The 19,654-nt window shown below is 46.6% G+C and overlaps 1 protein-coding gene across 1 annotated transcript in view; it reads left to right on the forward strand.

The window, feature by feature from the left end:
- CTDSPL (CTD small phosphatase like) overlaps positions 1 to 19,654 on the forward strand; it is a 123,242-nt gene that overhangs the window by 98,602 nt on the left and 4,986 nt on the right. Inside the window, 4 exon segments of the mRNA XM_020285516.2 lie at positions 5,041 to 5,142; positions 8,666 to 8,722; positions 12,203 to 12,295; positions 15,974 to 16,159. Of these exon segments, the coding sequence (XP_020141105.2) occupies positions 5,041 to 5,142; positions 8,666 to 8,722; positions 12,203 to 12,295; positions 15,974 to 16,159 (438 nt within the window).

The following is a 19,654-nucleotide window of genomic DNA, read 5'->3' on the forward strand; positions in this document are numbered from 1 at the left end:
GAGCTTTTTTAAACAGGGGGCCAGTTCACTGTCCCTCAGACCGTTGGAGAGTGCGTACTGTGGGCCCGGGACAAGTTGGCTGCTAAGCAGGACAGGCAGCAGTGGTAAAAACACCAAGAGAGCCGCATAAAGGTGCTAGGCAGCCTGCATGTGGCCCGTGGGCTGTAGTTTGAGGACACCTGGTCTAGAGTGTCTCTGAGCCTATTAGTGCCCAGAGAAGCTTCAGCTGGGGTCCCCGTCTCTACTTGTCACCTTACACCCCCTTCTTTTCATTTGCATGCTGCTCTGTTCATATGTGCGGGTTTGATCTTTTAATTTTTTTGGTCTTGGAATTTTTTTATTGAATTCAAGCTCATGGTTAATTAAAAAATACTGAAAGATTAAAGTAGAAAGAAAAAAAATCCCTCAACTTAATCCTACTACCTACAATAACCACTTTTAATATATATTGTATCCATCCAGAAATGTCCCAAACACAAGCATATTTACACAAATGAAGTTGTACCCACTATTCTGTAAATTGCTTATAGCTTTTAACAAGACATCCTGAACATCTTTCCAAATATTAATTTGTATGTATCTGCCTCATTGTTTAATATGCCCTCGATGGCATTTTCTTTGTTTCCACTTCTATGCTATTATAAATATTTTCCTTACGAGTATCCATGTACCTGTGTTTTTATAGACTTGTATGATAGTTCTGTGTGATCAGTTTTATATATGAAATGCTAGGTCAAAGGATATATTTTACATAGTTGGCACATTAAAGCCAAATTGTCCTCCAAAAGCCTATGCTAATTCACATTCCCACAAAGAGTCTATGAGATTGCCCCTTACCCTTACTTAAATGGTTACCAAATATCTTAACCTTTGCTAATCTGAAAGTAAAGAATGATATCAGCTTATTGCTTTGATTTGAATTTCTTTATGAATGAATTTGAACAGATCTTCACAAATTCATTGGCTATATGTCTTTCTTTTCTATTCATTTCTTCTAGTTTTTTTTTTACGGTGCTGTTCATTTTTTTTTAATATTAAGGAAATCAGTACTTTCCCCCAAATTTATTATATATTTTTTTGGCCTTGTTTATAATCCCTCTGGCCACAAAGAAATTTTAATTTTATATAGGTAAATATTAATCTCACCCATCATGGCTCCTGGATTTTACATTTTCTTCTAGTATTTTAATGGTTTCATCATTACATTTAAATCTTTGAATTTGGAATTTATACTGGAGTAAGACATGAAGTAGCAATCTATCTTTTTTTTTTTTTCCAAATGGCTGCTCAGTTGTCCAAGCACCATTTATTGAGTAATCATCCTTTGCATACCTATTGGAAATGACATCTTTATCTGTACTGTTAAAATCCCACTTAGTAACTAGCCTATGTCTCTCAGGTATGGGTTGGGGATTTAAGGGCCTTCTTTACGGGAAAGCTTCATGGGATGTTTGGTGAGAGTCAGGTATTAAAGGGTGAGGAAAAGATGCAGAGGGACAGAAAGCTTAGAAACCACAGAAGTTTGGGTGGCCATGGCTTCAGGGGAGCACTTGAATGCTTTGGCCCCGGGAAGGAATGCCACTGGGGCTGTGACCCGAGTCCTGCTGTTGCCTCACTCTTGCTTAGATCACACGCCACACTGGTGCTCACAAACACAAGGCTGGCAGTGCAGTGAGCCATAAAAATGTTGGAAGGGGAGAGGAGGATTTGTTTTCTAACACTTAGGTTTCTGTGCTATTTGCCTAAGGCTTTTAATAAAGTAGTAGTCCACTTCTTTTCACTAAAACTTTACAAAGAACATATAAGCCAAACAACTATTCTGGTTAAACCCAGTGTGGAGTTTCCCTTGCTTCCCGCCTAAGTGCTCCGAGATCTCTGCCCTGAACTCTGAGGCTTGGGGGGCGGCGTGCAAACCCTGAGCCTGAGAAATCTTAAGAAAACAATAATCTGATGTACCAAGAAGAGGTACTTCATCTATGAGATGTATGAAGGTTTGTGGGGTGGGTACTCCAGAGGAAATAACCTTGGTGCCGGCTATTCATGGCTGCCGTTTCACTGCCAGGGACAGGAAATTTCAAGATTTACTCCCAGGAAGAGAACTGAAATGAACACTATTTCCAGACCGTTAGATGGCAAAGCCGTGGTCCCCTCCCCCCTCCGTCCTGCAGTGCTCTCTGTGTGTATTTGAGCAAGTGATTTTGTATACAAAAGGCCTTTCTTTACATAACTGGTATTTCTCTTGTTCTTTAGCTTATGATGGCCTCAGAGAAAATTTGGTTCAGGACATTTTTTAGTTAATGAGTCGAGCATCACCTGAACAGATCAATTGAAGTGACAACGCACTGTGAATTGCCACTGTAGAGCATCCTTGCATTTCCAAGGGCACAGCTGTCCAGAAGATTTCTTACCAGTGAGCTGAAGAATTTGCATTAATCTAAAGCCAAACTCTCAGGGAAGCTGTGTGCACTTAGGAAATGATGGAGGATTAATGGAACCCTCCCAGCCCATTGCTCCCCAGCTTGGCCTTGTTCCCTGTAGCACAAATGCAAAATCAATAGCTTGTTTAATATGAGTCTCACCTTTCTTGATCTTTTCTCTCTTAGATAGTACAGTGAGAGGTTTTATTTCCTGTTAACTCAGAGAATGCTTGTAAAGTGTGGGTTAAATATGCTAAGAAAGTCATTTTCATTCTTGGGTTTGGAAAATAACTGAGCCAGTTTTAGCAGATCTTTGGTGTTTTCAGATACTCTAGGGATAGGATTTCTAGATCCTTATTTTCCAGGCTAGCAAGTAAATTAATAAGTTAAAATGTTGTTTTAGTAGTATATAAGTTCATAGGGGAAGGACTGGATAGAAGAAACACACTAAAGGAAAAAGAGGGACATTGAGAAGGAACACTTGTGTTTTTCTCTCACATGTCTGTGTTCTTTATAGTGAGAATGTGGTTTTATTACATAATCGTGTAATAAAAATTAAATTAAAACAAGTTTTATTCTGGTCACAAGCATGCTTTCTGCTCTTTCGCAAGCTAGCAACAGAAATAACCCAAATCCTCTCCATTATGTTTACTTGAAGAGCTCATCATACCCTCCCTTTTTAAAACACTTTTAGATACAAAACTTCTTCTTGCGAGTTTAATTTTTAAAAAATAACCCGCTGACTCACTGGCTTATAATGAAGGATAGAGTCCTTTTGAGGTCCCCGAATTCCATGCCCATCTCCAAGGCACACCCCATGTGCCCCTCAGTGCTACAGGATTAGGGAGGACTGCTTGGGCAGCTTTAGTTAGAGCTAAGAGTCGGGAGGCCTTAGGCTTTTTCTTCTGGATGATATTAGAAAAGGATAAAACACCCGTGCTCACTAGAGAGAATGTCTCTGTAGTTAGAAATGCTCATGTCCCCACACATAGCCCTTCCTGGACAGCCCTGGACAGTCCCTTTCTGCCAGCGTGATCATTGTTCTTATAAATTTACCTAACTTGTTGACTGCCTATGTTACATTCACTGTTGAACCAGCTAAAGTCCAAAATTAACTTTTGATCATTGATTAACTTTCAGTTTAAACAGGAAAAAAAAAAGAAATAGCCACTTAAAAGGGAATACCTCTTGGTTTCATTTTTTTCTTTTTAATTGGATAAACTAAATTGTCTATTTTCAGTGGCTGGGGACGGATTGTTTTGCATCAAATATTAAACAGAGTTTGACCTTCTTGCAGGACACAAAATTAACTAAGTTAACATTGGACGTTGACTATATCACAGAGTAAACTAAAATACTTCAAATCATTTCTGGAATGAGACAAGGCCCAAAGAAATAAATACTCTAGATTGAGTGAGGTTGGCTGAAGATACCTAGCATTTTATAAACTCTTTATGACTTCTTTATCACAAGATTAGAGTCAGCTACTGTAAAGGCATATAAATAGGTTTTCTGGTTAACACACAGCATGTGGATTAAAGTATAACTTTCAGAGGCAAAGAATCCAAGGAATAAAACGCCACATTTACTCATTTTTATACCACAGTGGGGCAGGCACTGTACCTAAAACCAGTTTTATTTCTATTTCCTAGTATTGGGGGTAACCTTATGTTGCATTTTGCTGGTGGATCTGTATTTCTCTTCAAGTTTTTTTTTGTTTTGTTTTGAGACAGAGTCTCGCTTAATTGCCCGGGCTAGAGTGAGTGCCGTGGCGTCAGCCTCGCTCACAGCAACCTCAAACTCCTGGGCTCAAGCAATCCTCCTGCCTCAGCCTCCCCAGTAGCAGGGACTACAGGCATGTGCCCCCATGCCTGGCTAATTTTTTCTATATATATCAGATGGCCAATTAATGTCTTTCTATTTATAGTAGAGATGGGGTCTCACTCTTGCTCCGGGTGGTTTCGAACCTCCTGACCTCGAGCGATCCGCCCGCCTCGGCCTCCCAGAGTGCTAGGATTACAGGCGTGAGCCATCGCACCCGGCCATCTCTTCAAGTTTTTTAAAATCTCAGTCATGGAAAAAAAATATATAACTGTGGTTCCAACATCGCTCTAAAATGTACTTACAGGCCACGGTGGATGTCAGGCAAAATATAACCTCAGGAAAGGGGCCCTTGTAGTTAGAGTATCTGTTACAATTAAACACTCATCCTTAGTGTAATCCTTTTTAATAACAATAATAGCCACCAATATATGTGCCAGGCAAAATGTTGAGAGTTTTACTGCCATTATAACTAATAACGGCAACCTTTCATGGTAGGAATTATTATCCCAATTTATCACCAAGAAAGTGACAGAGCTAATATTCAAACCCAGGTGTGTGTGGTTCCAAAGCCCATAGTTGCCCTTCAGATAATGGAATGGCACAGTATTTGTTTGATAAAACTTCTCTACTTCAGTTGCAAACCACTTATTTCTATTGTTCTTAATAAAATTCCATGATGTACTTGACCAAGCGTTTAAATGTTTGCTTTCATGTATACCTTCATTAACACAGTATATATAATGTAATAATAAGGGAATTGGTTTGTCTTTTACATATTGATTTTTTTTTCCCCTTTTAGCCACCAGCTAAATACCTCCTTCCAGAGGTGACGGTGCTTGACTATGGAAAGAAATGTGTGGTCATTGATTTAGATGAAACATTGGTGCACAGTTCATTTAAGGTAAATCAGCACAAAAAAAAACAATCTGTGATCTTTGTGATTTGATCACCATTGTATTAGGAAAGGAAAAAATTAAAAGGATGAAAGCTTGTCGATGTTCGCGTAGGACTTCACTCTTCATGAAGAAATCCCAACAACAGCTGCTTATTAACCCAGGTGAACATTAACGAAAGTTGTTGAATATTAACATAATTAATTTGGAAAAGAAAATGCTGGGCTGCCATTATCACCGAGACCCCATTCTTGGGAGATTTGAGGTTTCCAGCACTCTCCCCTATAGAAATAGTTTTCCAGTGGCACAAGGCAATCCATGTCCCAGGGCACTATTTGTGTTTGTCAGGTTAACCAGAGTGCTGTGTGTTTTATAGAGAGAGGCAGGGGAGGCACTATTGGAGCCTGTCAAGCGACCTGCTATCCTGGAGGTTTTCCCAGATCAATTTTTGAAAGATGTCCAACCCTGAAGAAGACTTCAGAGTTAACGGCATCTGAATGGAGTCAGCCATTTATTTTGACCATTTTCATGACCAGAGGTTGCTGGGGTTTTTTTTCTAAGCTTCACAGCTAAATGAATACCCCCCTACACGACTTCCCTCATGAAGGGTGTGGAGCTGCAGGGATGATGTCAGATACTCTTCCTTCCTGTTCCCTTCCCTGCTCTCCATCCCTTGGCCAGAAAATAGCAAAAATGGCAAGTTACCAAGGGGCCTCCATGCAGGAACAGCTGTGCCTACACTATTAAGGAATGAGTTAATTAACCATTTTTTGCAGGTAGAATCAATTGTTTAAAAGAGGCAAATGATGAAAAGTTTGGAAATACGGGGTTGGCATGTTGGGAGAAGAAGCGGGTGTTTAGAGTTCTGGTCCTATTTTCTTTGAATTTCTGAAGATGGAAATGCTCCACTATCACTGGTCAGTTAAACCACCTTCCTCTTTTTACCACAGCCTGGGACACCCCCTCCCCTTTACTTCCCTGAGAGACATGAAAGGCACCATCCGTGATGGGGCATGTGTCTCTCATGAACCATAGTCATTCCGCCTTAACACCTTTCTATCAGAAACACCCTTCCTGTGCCTACTTGGCACAAACAGAGACCTTCTAATAGGATAAGGCCAGGACATTATCTTTGAGTCCTTTGGAGAGTGGAAGAGGGACCACTCTTAGCTCTTTTTTTTTTGGAGACAGAGTCTCACTCTGTTGCCTGGGCTACAGTGCCGTGGCATCAGCCTAGCTCACAGCAACCTCAAACTCCTGGGCTCAAGCAATCCTCCTGCCTCAGCCTCCTGAGTAGCTGGGACTACAGGCATGTGCCACCATGCCTGGCTAATTTTTTTATGTATATTTTTAGTTGTCCAATTAATTTCTTTCTATATTTTTTGTAGAGATGGGGGTCTCGATCTTGCTCAGGCTGGTCTCGAACTCCTGAGCCCAAACAGTCCGGCCACCCCTGCCTCCTGGAGTGCTAGGATTACAGGTGTGAGCCACCACGCCCGGCCACCCTTACCTCTTGCAGTGAGAAATGGCTTCATTCTAGCCACTGGGACACGCAGGGATCACCTTGTTCCCCTGCATTTGAGGGCTGGGCCCTTCCGGGGTTAGTCCAGGAGTTGTGGTGGCCTTAATGTCCCAGCTTAGCCCTGGACAGCACTGGAAGCCTTTTCTCCCTCATGGGCAAGTTGCTCATGACTTTTTTAAGTCCCTCTGGAAGAAAGCCCCTCAGAAGAGCAAGGGTCAGTTGCCATCACAGCATAGAGAACTTACTCCCAGGCAGCCCTGGGAATGTGGGCTACCCTGGCCAGACTTTCCAAATTTATGGAGGTTCCTGGCTCCAAAGGCAGAGCCTTGGCAGCCCCAGGCTCTAGAGCCTGTTCAGAGGGTATTGATGCCACAGTTGATGTGAACAGCATTTCCTCATTTCTTCCCTCCCCTGTCCTGCCTACACTCGCAAGCAGAATATTATTTATTGTGTGGTTTTTAATGTTGTTGGCATTGCAAGGACCTTTCAGAATCTGAAAGCTGGGAACCTACTCCCTTCAAAAGTGTACATCACACAGGTTCCTGGGTCCCAGCTTAAGAACCCTCACTCTAACAGAGACTCCTGTACAGCAAAAGATGAGAGGAGATTAAGGGCAAGTGCTTGCGGAAGCTGGGGAATGGTTTTTCTCTTTTAATATACTCTATGGAATATGGTTTCACAATCTAATGCCATGTGAGAGTCTCTTCCTTAAGCCTTCCTTTGTTTTTAGCATGATTCCATATTTTAGTTGTGAAATTATGAAATATTGAACTCATCCTTGGCCTTCCAACCCTGGGGGGTAAAAATACTGTAATCTTAGGCCTCAGATGCTCTACTGAGTGCTCAGTAATGGTGCTACAGCCTAGTATTTTCCACATCTTTTTCAGTTTACATACCAAAGGAGGGTATTTGTGTGTACAGGGATGGGCTTAAAGGCAGACCCCACTCAGTCTGACCAGAGATTCTACACCCCACACCCCTGCCCAGTGGCCAACACACACACACACACACACACACACACCCCTTCTCCTTCCCTCTGTCTCTTTCCTCTTGTGCCAAGGGTTTGCAGGCTACTGACTTTTGGTGGCCTGTTCATGTAAGTAGATTTCCACCTGATTTGTGGAATTCCATTCAGAACTGTGTATAAGTTCATCACTGAGAACATAGTGACCGTTGCAGAATCATGTTTGAGTTTTAAATGTCATTAATGCTTTCAAAGAGTTGTTTTAAATATCCAGAAATTTGTGGGTTTGCTGGATGTGGTGTTCCTTAGAGCAGAGCAGTCTAGGGGGGGGCACTGGTTCTTCCCCACCTCTGACCCCAAACCCCAAGGCAGGAGGCGGTGCCAGGTCTCCAGGCAGAGCCCGAAATCGCTGATTCTCAGGACTGGGGGGGGGGGGGAGCTTTGAGCACTCTTCAGACCCATGGCTATAGCGATGGGAGAGAGGAGAGACAGGTCCAGAGGGGGGAAGAGCCTGCCCAACACTGTGGCCTGTGGCCTCTGATTTCACCCCATGACCCCGTATCCTGCTTGGCACTGCTTTGGATCCACGCTCCAAGCAGCCCATCACAGCCGCCACCTGTGGGTCCAGGTGCAAATTGTTTTCCCCGCAAGCAGCACTGTGCTCTGGCCAGTAGGAGGCTCTCCTCCTCCCCCTGGTGGCCAGCAGTGGCTCCCTGGTCATCCCGGTAGGGATCTGGGCAGGAGCTGGCGTTTCTGAGGAGCCCCGTTCTGTAGCCAGCCTGTGCCACCCTTTGTGGTTGAGGCCAAGCAGGTGATAAAGAGGTTGGCCCAAGATGCTGAAAATGTAATGACATTCAGGACAGAAAATAATATGCTTTCCCGCTTGTGCTTATTTTAAGGAACCAAGCCATGCTTCAACATCCTCCTCCTGAACTGTTTTTTCCAATAATCAAAACATTGGTCCAGGCAAGCTTTTTTCTTGCTAAAATTTCCAATTTTATTTTGTTCTTTCAGACATGCTAATTATAGTTTCTTTTCTCTCTAGCCTATTAGTAATGCTGATTTTATTGTTCCGGTTGAAATCGATGGAACTATACATCAGGTAAGAAATCAAGGCTAAGTCTGAGTCTCAATTAGGATTTTTTAGTAATTACATTTCCTATGAACTTTGTTTCTAAATTTTCGTTTCAATAATGTGCTACTGAAAAAGGAAGCATACTTGGTTTAATATACAGTGGTTCTCTGCTTTTATTCAGTCAGATTATTTTATACTGAGTTTACAAAGAAAACTATAATCCATTCATAAATATTAGATGCAGTTGCAAGTTCAAATAGTTTTTTGATTTGATGCAGACTTTCAGAAGTTCCCATATCCCCAAACCCCCTCTGGCCTAGCTTGATGGTCTAATTAACTTCCTCATGTAATTGCTTTCGGCTACTCTCCTAGCAGGCAACAGGAAAAGCCACAAGTCACCACTTATGGTGGATTCTCGGGAAAAGGTGTCCATTTCCAAGGCCAGCTGCTTGGGACTGATCTTGTCACTCCTGCATCGTTTTCTCCAGTGACTTTTTTAGCAAATACCCAACCCAAAAGAACAAGGGGGAAGGGCGTGGATCCACAGGCTGCTATGAATAAAGATGCCGTAGTCAGTTGGCATGCATCTTCATTCTTTCTGGGTTGTTTTTTTTTTTTTTCCTTATCTGCATAAAGCTCTTCCGGAAATAGCTTCATTTATGAGCATATTGGAAACACTGTAGGAAAACCAGGCTTAGAGGTTGAAGGAGGGGAACTTTTGTCAGGTTTTTCACAGGGTGATCTAACCATCTTCTTTGTCAACTCCAAGGTCTTAAAAGGGAGAGTATCTGGCCTGATATCCCAGGAAGGAAAATCTTTCTTGGTACTTAAGCCACAACAGGATGTCTTTCCTTAGTGATGTCAGTCGTCTCTTTGGTTCTTGAGTGTAGGGCATCAGAACTAGTGAGGCCTTGGAAATCAGCTGGTCCAGCCACCTCATCGTCCAGATGGGGAAACTGAGGCTTATCCAGGGAAAGGGTTGGTTTAAGGTCACACAATGGAAAGAACAAAATGGAGACTTTCAGTCTCCTGCCTCTTTTGCTGATACTCAAGTCCCTTCCCTCCCCTCTCCTTGCTTTCTCAAGCCTGTTCTCTGGCAGGTCCTGCCATGAAATAGTCCCTGGGGAAGGGCAGCTTATGTCTAGGGTCGCCATACCTCATGATTTTAAAAGCATCATGGAACCAACACAGCAGGCACTTGGGCATTTAACAGTTGCAAAAGCATCAACTGAATTAACTCCGCATCTGAGAAGCAATTGAGGCTTCTGCATTTATTATCTTGGCTTGTGTTACAAAGTGCTCACCATGAGACAAAGGAGAGGCTGCCCAGTGGCATGGCAAGAATTAGGAGAGAAATTAATCCTTCATACCACGTGACTGTGAGCGTGACCAGCCTGCCGCTGCCGGCCCATTTTTGCAGGAGCCACCCCAGCTCCCCCAGCCTCCTTCTTGACTGTGCCGTGATAGCCCCGGGTCCTCTCCTGAGGGCATGAAGCCACGAGTACCAAGAGCAGGAGGACCAAGGCCCTGGCGAAGGCCGTGGCCTCGTTCAAGTAATCCAGGATAGGCTGTGCAGGTCCCAATGGGCCTATTCTTGGTTACTTGCACGGGGACGCGGGCCTGGACGCCGGCATCCGGGCCCAGGACCCTCCTCTCTGCCAGAGGCACCAACGCCAGAGTTCCCAAATCAGTCTCCTGCCCTTTGCATGTAGCAACGCTTGCTTCCCAAGCACTACGCCCAGGGAGACAGGACCACAGGTTGCACCCGTTCACTGGCATCCAGGAGCCCCGTGGGCAGAGTAGGGCCTGCAGCTGCTGCTGTCTGACCCCACCCCAGCCTCCCAGCCCCTCAGAGCTGGGTGGGCACCCCTAGGCCAGCCCTGCCTCAGCCACACACCTGTGCCCGTGCTCTTCCAGTCAGCCCCGAGTTCCCCACTGAGTCCTGGTCCTCTTGAACACCTGCTTCTGGCACCTTGAAAATGACTTGGTCCTGTGTGGAGTCCTCTGCCAGCACCTGTCCTTCGAGTGGCGCAGGGCCCCCGTCTCCCCTCCGTATTCCTGCAGTCTGTCTGACCTGCTCCACCTGCCATTCAAGGCCCTAGCGGCCCCCTTTGCCCCCACGCTTCCTCTCCCAGCCCCCCTCCCCGCTCCCACCCCTGCCTCTGATGTGCTGGGCACACAGGCTCCGGCATTCTCTAGCACCTCCAGCGTTTGCAGGCCTCCAGGCCCCAGGCTCGCACTGTTTCCTCCGCCTGCAACCTCACTTCTTCTCATCCTGATCCACCTGGTGAACTCCTGTTTACCCTTCAAGGTCCAGGCCAGATGTTACCTTCTGTCATTCCCTCCCCTTGAGAAGGGAGTTAATTGTCCTTATTTTATCCTTCTACTATGACTTTCATTCTGCCGTGTTTGTTTTGATATATTTTTGCATATGTCTGTTGTAGACTGTGAGCTCTTCAAGGGCAAGGCCTGTGTTCGATTCGTCTTTGTAACTGCAGCAGGCTGAGCACTCAGCTGGGGCTCAGGAAATATGTTGAATTGAATTTTAAAGAGTTTGATTTATTTTAGAGAAGTGGCTAATTTCAAATGGAAGTTATTCCAGTTTGAATTAGTTCCTCCCTCCTCCCACTTCCTCTGTCCTCTCTCCCCAGCTTTGCCTTCTCTCCCATCTTCCTTGTTTCCTCAGATTCGTTCGGGCTGCCTCGTCAGGAGCCCGCGTGTGGGCTGTAGCCTGGCCTCCTTACAGCCCGCCCCGGCCTCACCAAAAGGGTACACAGAGCCCAGCTATTCTAGAAAAGGCTTCTTTTTGGCCACACTATGCTCAGAGCTCCTCCCCCCTCCCTGCGGGCTTCCTTCTGGGCCCCAGGAGTAGGATGGTTTCACATCCCCTGAAGTGTGTGTTTCTGTACCAAGCCCAGGTAGAGTAACCTTCATGGTGCCAAGTAGACGGCATCCCAAGCTGACAAGGGAGGCTCTTCCTACAGCTTTGCTGAGCTTGTGCTTCGCCCCAGGCCTTCCCAGTGAGGGAGGTGTTCCATCCAGAATAGAAGGTGGCAGCCGGAGCAATCCCAGGCCTGCTGGGCAGCGGGCCAGGCCTGGACCTCCCAAAGGACAACACCCAGACCGGGGCCTGTACCCACATAGGCCCTAACCCTCAGCAGGTGCCAAGAAACACGTGTGGAATGAATGCATCATTTCACACAGACACAGTACAATCCCTCCACTCGCTGTTTCTGAAAACTCTCAAGACCCTTGATGCCATGTCAGCTTCCCTTTCTTCTTTGGGAGGGACATCTGCACCGAACTCAGACCCGGAACCCAGTCTGAGGAGTGATGCATCTGACTGTACAGCCCCTCACCCGGTCTGGGCCTCTGCATGCCACACATAGACCTAGGGGCGGGAGGCAGGAGCCTTTGTGGCGTTTCTTCCCACAGTGGGCACTTGGGCCCTGGGCCGTCCCCAGCAACTGCCATGACTGACCAGCCTACTGTTTCCTGCCTTTGCAGGTGTACGTGCTGAAGCGGCCGCATGTGGACGAGTTCCTCCAGAGGATGGGGCAGCTCTTTGAGTGTGTGCTCTTTACTGCCAGCTTGGCCAAGGTGAGTCCTGCTTCCCAGCCCCAAACTCCCAAGCCTGGCACTCCCAGGCCCTCTACCCACCCCCAGGCTGTCATGCAGCCCTTTGTTTTGGTGGGGGAAGCTATTTCTATGGTGACAGGTTCCCAGCCCAGATGGGATGGATGCAGGCCATGTGCACAGTGCCAGCCTGAGAGGCTTCTGGGTTACCATGGTGACAGGGAGCACTTAGAACAAATGCTCCATGAAGTTGCTATATGCAGCTACCTGAAGCTGGCTGTCCACACACCAGGAAATCACAAACCTGTCTGGTGTAACTGAGAAAGGATGGCGCGCCTCTCACGTGTTGACTAGCAACCAAATGCTAGAGGTCCCTGTGTCCTTTGGTTTAGCTTACACAGGTTTGACAGGCAGACAAGTGAGAGATGAGTGTGAAACGTTCACCCACACATGGGTTGAATGAGAGGTCTGACCGCCCTGATGTGTCATGTCATCTCAGGAAAATTACTACATTTTTCTCACCTCAGTTTTTTCTTCCATAAATTGTCGCTAATTCCATCTACTTTGTGGGGTGGATCAAATGACATAATGGATGGACAGGGCTTAGCACAGTGCCTGACTCATTCAGCAAGTGTTCGTTGAGCTCTTGCTGGGTTCCACATACTGTGCTGGGCACTGTCACATGGCAAGTACCCCTCATGTCCATTGTTCAGTATCATAATTATTAATGGCAATAAAATCATGCAGACATCTTTTGGTGCTAAAGCTTGGTAGGAATCTCTGACCCAGCCTCTGCACTGGCTCTGATCGCATAGAGTAGTTTCTTTGTCCTCACCACTGTTTGAGGAAACTAGCAGGTTCCCAGGCCCCCAGTATGGTTTAGTGGCCCCTTCACAGGTGTGACAGGGTGCCTGTGCCGTGTACAGGGCAGGCAGGACAGGCCCTTGCTCCTCCCTGGAGGTCCTTGCCCTGACCATCTTCCAAACTCTGACTCAGATGGGGCCAATGCTATCCATTTGTTGGTGGCCCTGCCAGCATCTCCATGGGCACCTCAGGGACTCTGAGTGGCACCAAAGATGAGTTCTGTGGGGCCTTCCTGACTCCAGGAAGTCACACAGCAGCTCCTCCCCCACATCCTGCCTCTGGATGGTTCCCTGGTGCCCCCACTCCCTTCTCTTCCTGTGCATGTTTCCCACTGCTTTGCTGGCCTGGGCGTCCCTGGTTAGGACCCTCTGTCTGTAATAACCAAGGTGAGAGAGAGCTCCACCTGCATGAAATTCTGCCAGTGGCCCCAGAGCATGAGCCGGTGGAGAAGGGAATACGAATCCTGGCTTTAGTTTTGCCTGCCAAAAAGATAACAAGGCCTCAGGAAAAACACCATCTTCCCCAGTGGGTAATCTTTCAGGTGAGTGGCGCCAATACTAATTGTGTCTGTAGCTTTGATGGTTCTTCTCACAGTGCTCTGGGGTGCGGAGGAGACTGAAGTAATAACCAAAGAAATAACAAACGGGAAGATAGCACCGGTGGAGGTGGACTGAGAGTTGGTTTTTTTTTTGTTTTTTTTTGTTTTTTTTTTTTTTTGGCAAAATTGAAAGCACTCTTCCTTGGCATTGTCCCCAGCATTTGCTTAAACATCCTTGTTCGGTTTCTCTTCCTGGACTGTTCCCACCTGCCCCTCCATCTGTCTCTCCAACCTTTCTCTTGCTGCTACTCCAGCCTAGCTGAGGCGGATCAGCTCCTGAGAGCAGCCTTCCACGCTCTCTCCTCCCTGGTGTACAAGTTCTACTGAAGGGTGGTCACTGTCCCAGTCCTTGGCTCTGGGCTCAGCTCCCAGCCAATAATGGCACTGGTGCAGTGGACCTCCTTGCCCACCGCCCCCCTGCCGGAACTTCAGCTGACTGTCAGAGCCTTTCTGTATCTGCTTCCTCATCATACATTCCTTCATTCTCCTGGCAAATATTTACTTAGTACCTACTATGTATCAGGCATGGTACTAGGTACGGGGGATATGGCAGAGGAGAGAAGAGACAAAGTCCCCGCCCCCGTGAGGCTTACGTTCATCGTGTCCATCTCGGAGGCCTGGAGGCCCCAGACTGAGACACTTTCTTGAAAGATGGGTGCTACCACCAGTGTTAAAAATTATGAAGAAACAAATTATCTTTTTCCATCCAGAGTCAGCCCTCTACAGTCCTCCCCTGGGGCCCTTAGCTAGCCTCATCCGCAGAAAACGGTAGTGCCTCGTGCTGTCACCCCACTTGGAAGTATAGTAGTAACACAGCTGCTCCTGTATTCCTTCAGGAAGTCCTTGGAGACAAAGGACTTTCCGCTGCGATCGTGGCCACAGCTCACAGCCCTTAGCCCGTCCTGCAGCTGCGCGGGCACCTGCCCTGCCCTGGAGCTGCCGTGCGTTCCGCGGCTGGCCCTCCCGGCACCACCAGCCCCGGGTGCTCTCTGCCCCCCTGCCGGATTCACTGGGGCCCTGGTGATGCCTGCTGTGCCCTTCACCTTGGCCATGTACAGAGGCCTGGCCTTGCATCGGGCTTGGAACTGCCACTGCTGCCTCCAGGCACAGCCTCTCAGTATAGCCCCCTCTTTTAGTTATCTTCATTTTCTAAGGATGTTTTCTTAGGAATACCTTTATTTCTCTATCCAGTTCACACTGCTTGGGGGGAGATTCCCCAGGCCATGAGAGACAGCCAAGCGGGATGGATCCCAAGTATGAGCTGGGCTCAAACTCCCAAGCTCCTGGGTGCCAAGTCCGTGAGAGCGAGTGGCAAGGCACCATCCGTGACAGCTGGGGCTGTTCTGGCATGACTAACCAGGAGACCTCTAGGGGGCAGTGTGGGCTCATGCCACGCCAGGCAAGATCCAACCAGCTCATTCGTGTGTGATGAAATTAACATTTCCTGAGCCCCTGCTATGAGGTAGGCACTCTGTGAGGTGCTAGAGATATAGGGGTGAACAGGACAGGCAAGGCCTGGTCTTGACAGAGGAAATAAAGCAATCCCACATGGTGCTATGCTCCGGAAAGGAAGTTACTGTGAGGCAGTAAAGTAGCCAGAAAGGAGGATGGAGGCGGACTCCAGATAGGTAGGAATGGGAGCCAAGACCTGGAAAACAAGAAGACAGGAACGTTCATGCAGAGAGCTGGGGAGAGAATGTTCTATGCAGGTCCTGACCGTGTTGGAAGCCAGCATGGCTCCAGGGGTTCGAGATGGCAGAGATCATTCCGCGGTGGTTGTACAGAACATGGCAGTTGAGGATCATGGGCCTTACTCCAAGTGCAGTGGGTAGACAGCGGAGAGTCTTAATCAGGGGAGTGATGCGATTAGATGTATGTTTTGCAGTGGCCACTCTGACAGCTTTGAGATAAACGGTCTGGGAAGGAGGCTTAATGGGAAAAGGGAACCTCCTTAGGAGGTTCATGCAGCCATCCTAGGCCTGGACCAAAGGCGGCAGCGATATAAATAGAGAGATGTGGGTGGATTCAGGGTATTTTGGGAGATGAAACTGACAAGAACTACTGATGGATTGGATGTGAGACAGTGCCGTCTTATATACAGAGAGGAAAATAACCAGGATCCGATAACACATCCAATTATTAAATCGCTTTATAGGAGGTAATCTGGATCTTGCTGCAGTAGGTCAGGGTTTCTGGGCTCTTTCGGGCACGCAGCCTTCACTGTGGCACCTGCTTTCCAGTATGCAGACCCTGTGGCTGACCTCCTAGACCGCTGGGGTGTGTTCCGGGCCCGGCTCTTCAGAGAGTCCTGTGTTTTTCACCGTGGGAACTACGTGAAGGACCTGAGTCGCCTTGGACGGGAGCTGAGCAAAGTGATCATCGTCGACAATTCCCCTGCCTCGTACATCTTCCACCCCGAGAATGCAGTAAGTAGCCCCAAAGAAAGAGAAATGCGGGGCTCCATCCAAGCGTTGTCTTGCCAGGCAAGCACCACTTTTGAGCGCCTACAGATGAAGGTCCCTGGGCCATTTCCTTGGTGAAATCCTAACTTTTCCACTTAGCAGTTGCATGTCACGGACCCTGTTCTTTAACCTCAGTGAGCCTCGGTTGCATCGTCTGTCAAATGGGAATTGTAGGAATGTTGATCTCATGGGATTGTTGGAGGATTCAGGGTAGCAATACACGGAAAGCACTTAGAAAAGTGCTTGAGAGTGGCAAGTGCTCAGTAAGCCCCTACCTTCTTCTTAGCTTTCTTAGCATTGTTACTGAGAAAGGCTCTGCCGGCCATTAACCTCCTGGAGCTGGCTGCTGCCCAGGACTTCATGAACCCTGTAGACTCAGGAGGCCTTGGTGACCTCCTCGGCAGAAGTATTTCTTAAATAAGGAGGAATAAAACACTTCAATAAGAGCCGGGCGCGGTGGCTCACGCCTGTAAGCCTAGCTCTCTGGGAGGCCAAGGCAGGCGGATTGCTCAAGGTCAGGAGTTCGAAACCAGCCTGAGCAAGAGCGAGACCCCGTCTCTACTATAAATAGAAAGAAATTAATTGGCCAACTAATATATATACAAAAAATTAGCCGGGCACAGTGGCGCATGCCTGTAGTCCCAGCTACTTGGGAGGCTGAGGCAGGAGGATCGCTTGAGCCCAGGAGTTTGAGGTTGCTGTGAGCTAGGCTGACGCCACGGCACTCACTCTAGGCTAGGCAACAAAGGGAGATTCTGTCTCAAAAAAAAAACAAAAAAAAAAACACTTCAATAAGGACTTCACATAAGGCTGCCAAGCTTTGCCACCTTATAACAATGTCTACTTTTTTTTTTTTGAGACAGAGTCTCGCTTTGTTGCCCAGGCTAGAGTGAGTGCCGTGGCATCAGCCTAGCTCACAGCAACCTCAAACTCCTGGGCTCAAGCGATCCTGCTGCCTCAGCCTCCCGAGTAGCTGGGACTACAGGCATGCGCCACCATGCCCGGCTAATTTTTTTTCTGTATATATTAGTTGGCCAATTAATTTCTTTCGGTTTATAGTAGAGACGGGGTCTCACTCAGGCTGGTTTCGAACTCCTGACCTCGAGCAATCCACCCACCCCGGCCTCCCAGAGTGCTAGGATTACAGGCATGAGCCACTGTTCCCGGCCTCATAATGATGTCTAAAAACCACACATTGGGAACATTTCCTACATAAAGCTCCCTGGAGTATGGCAGCTCTCAGTGCCTACTCACTGGGTGCAGCACAACTCTCCAGGCAAGAGGGCCATGACCTCCTTCCTCCCATCTGACATTTCCAGGGGAGAGAGCCCAGCCAGGCTGGCTGGTGACTGCAGAGCCCGCAGCAATAGCCATCACACCCTCAGGCAGGTTTCTCTGGAGAGGAAGCATCCTCAGCACAGACATGTCAGACTCAACAAAAGCCTACAAAATCCTTTCCTTGAATTCAGAAAGCTGTAGCTTCACCTGTAACAACAACAGAAAAGAATTCAAACTATTCCATTGGCTAGTGTTATAATCATCATTTGAATAAACACTCAAGATGTATCATAGGTAAACATGTTCATTTTACTGGATAAATCAAATTCAACAGGATGCATATGGTAATGTGTCCCTAAGAGATATGGATGACTTTTTAACATAATCACGATTCTACAATCACATCTAACAAAACTAATGGTTTCTTACATCGTTATATATCCAGCCTGGGTTCGTATTATCCCTACCTATCATCTCAAAATGTTTTCTTACGTTTGGGTTGTTTGCATCAGGATCCAAACAAGGTCCATGCATTGCTTTGGTTTAAATGGCTCTTAATTCTTTTGTAATCTTAACGCTTCTCCTTTTCCTCCCCTCTTCTCTTTTATGCCATTTATTTGTTGAAGAAGCCCTGGTTATTTGTCTTACAGAAATTTCCTACATTCTGGATTTGTCTTGTTGCTGCCTTGTGGTGGTGTTTAATATGTTTCTCTAGCCACCCTATGTCCTTTAAAACAAGTAATTAGGCCGGACGCGGTGGCTCACGCCTGTAATCCTAGCTCTCTGGGAGGAGGGCGGATTGCTCAAGGTCAGGAGTTCGAAACCAGCCTGAGCAAGAGCGAGACCCTGTCTCTACTATAAATAGAAAGAAATTAATTGGCCAACTAATATATATACAAAAAATTAGCCGGGCATGGTGGCGAATGCCTGTAGTCCCAGCTACTTGGGAGGCTGAGGCAGGAGGATTGCTTGAGCCAGGAGTTTGAGGTTGCTGTGAGCTAGGCTGACGCCATGGCACTCACTCTAGCCTAGGCAACAAAGCGAGACTCTGTCTCAAAAACAAACAAACAAACAAAAAAAAACCAAGTAATTAGAGCTCTACTACTTGACTAGATTCAGGTTCAATTTTTTTTTAAGATTCATGGATTTTTTATAGTTCTAATCCAATCCATTTATTATTCTTTCGGATGCTCAAATTTTCACCTTTTACCAATGGAGACCCCTTCAAATAACAGTAGTTTTTGATTGGGGAGCTTTGCCACCTCAAAGGTTGAATATTCCTTATCCAAAATGCTTAGAACCAGAAGTGTTTTGGATTTGGGATTTTTTTAGGATTTAAGAATATTTGCATACACATAATGGGCTATCTTGGGGATGGAACCCAAGTCTAAACACAGAACTCATTTATGTTTCATGTATAACTTACACACATAGCCTGAAGGTAATTCTGTACAATATTTTTAATAATTAGGTGGATGCTGAATAAACTGTGTGTTGCTCACCTGCACTTTGACTGCAACCACTCACATGAGATTGGGTGTGGAATTTTCCACTGTGGTGTCATGTTGGCAGTCAAAAAGTTTTAGACTTGGAGTATTTCAGAGTTCAGATGTTCAGATGAGGGATGCTCAACATGTAGCTTCCTTGCTTTATGGTCATAAAGATGTTCCAGGCTTGGCCGGGCCTGGTGGCTCACGTCTGTAATCCTAGCACTCCAGGAGGCCAAGGCGGGTAGATCGCTCAAGGTCAGGAGTTCGAAATCAGCCTGAGCAAGAACGAGACCCCGTCTCTACTAAAAATAGAAAGCAATTAATTGGCCAACTAAAAATATATAGAAAAAATTAGCCGGGCATGGTGGCGCATGCCTGTAGTCCCAGCTACTTGGGAGGCTGAGGCAGTGGGATCACTTGAGCCCAGGAGTTTGAGGTTGCTGTGAGCTAAGCTGATAGCCATGGCACTCTAGCCCAGGCAACAGAGCAAAATTCTATCTCAAAAAATAAAAAAGATGTTCCAGGTTCATCTTACATATTTTTTGCCTCAGCCCTGGAATCAGCCATTGTTCTATAGAGTCTGGTTTCTATTAGTGGAAATGGTATTTAGAGACCACAATTTGGGTGGACTTTCATTGCTACTGGGATGTCCTTTACTCCTAGTCCATACTACAGGTCTGAGCTAAAAATT

This window comes from Microcebus murinus, chromosome 1, assembly GCF_040939455.1.
Source record: "Microcebus murinus isolate Inina chromosome 1, M.murinus_Inina_mat1.0, whole genome shotgun sequence".
NCBI lineage: Eukaryota > Metazoa > Chordata > Mammalia > Primates > Cheirogaleidae > Microcebus > Microcebus murinus.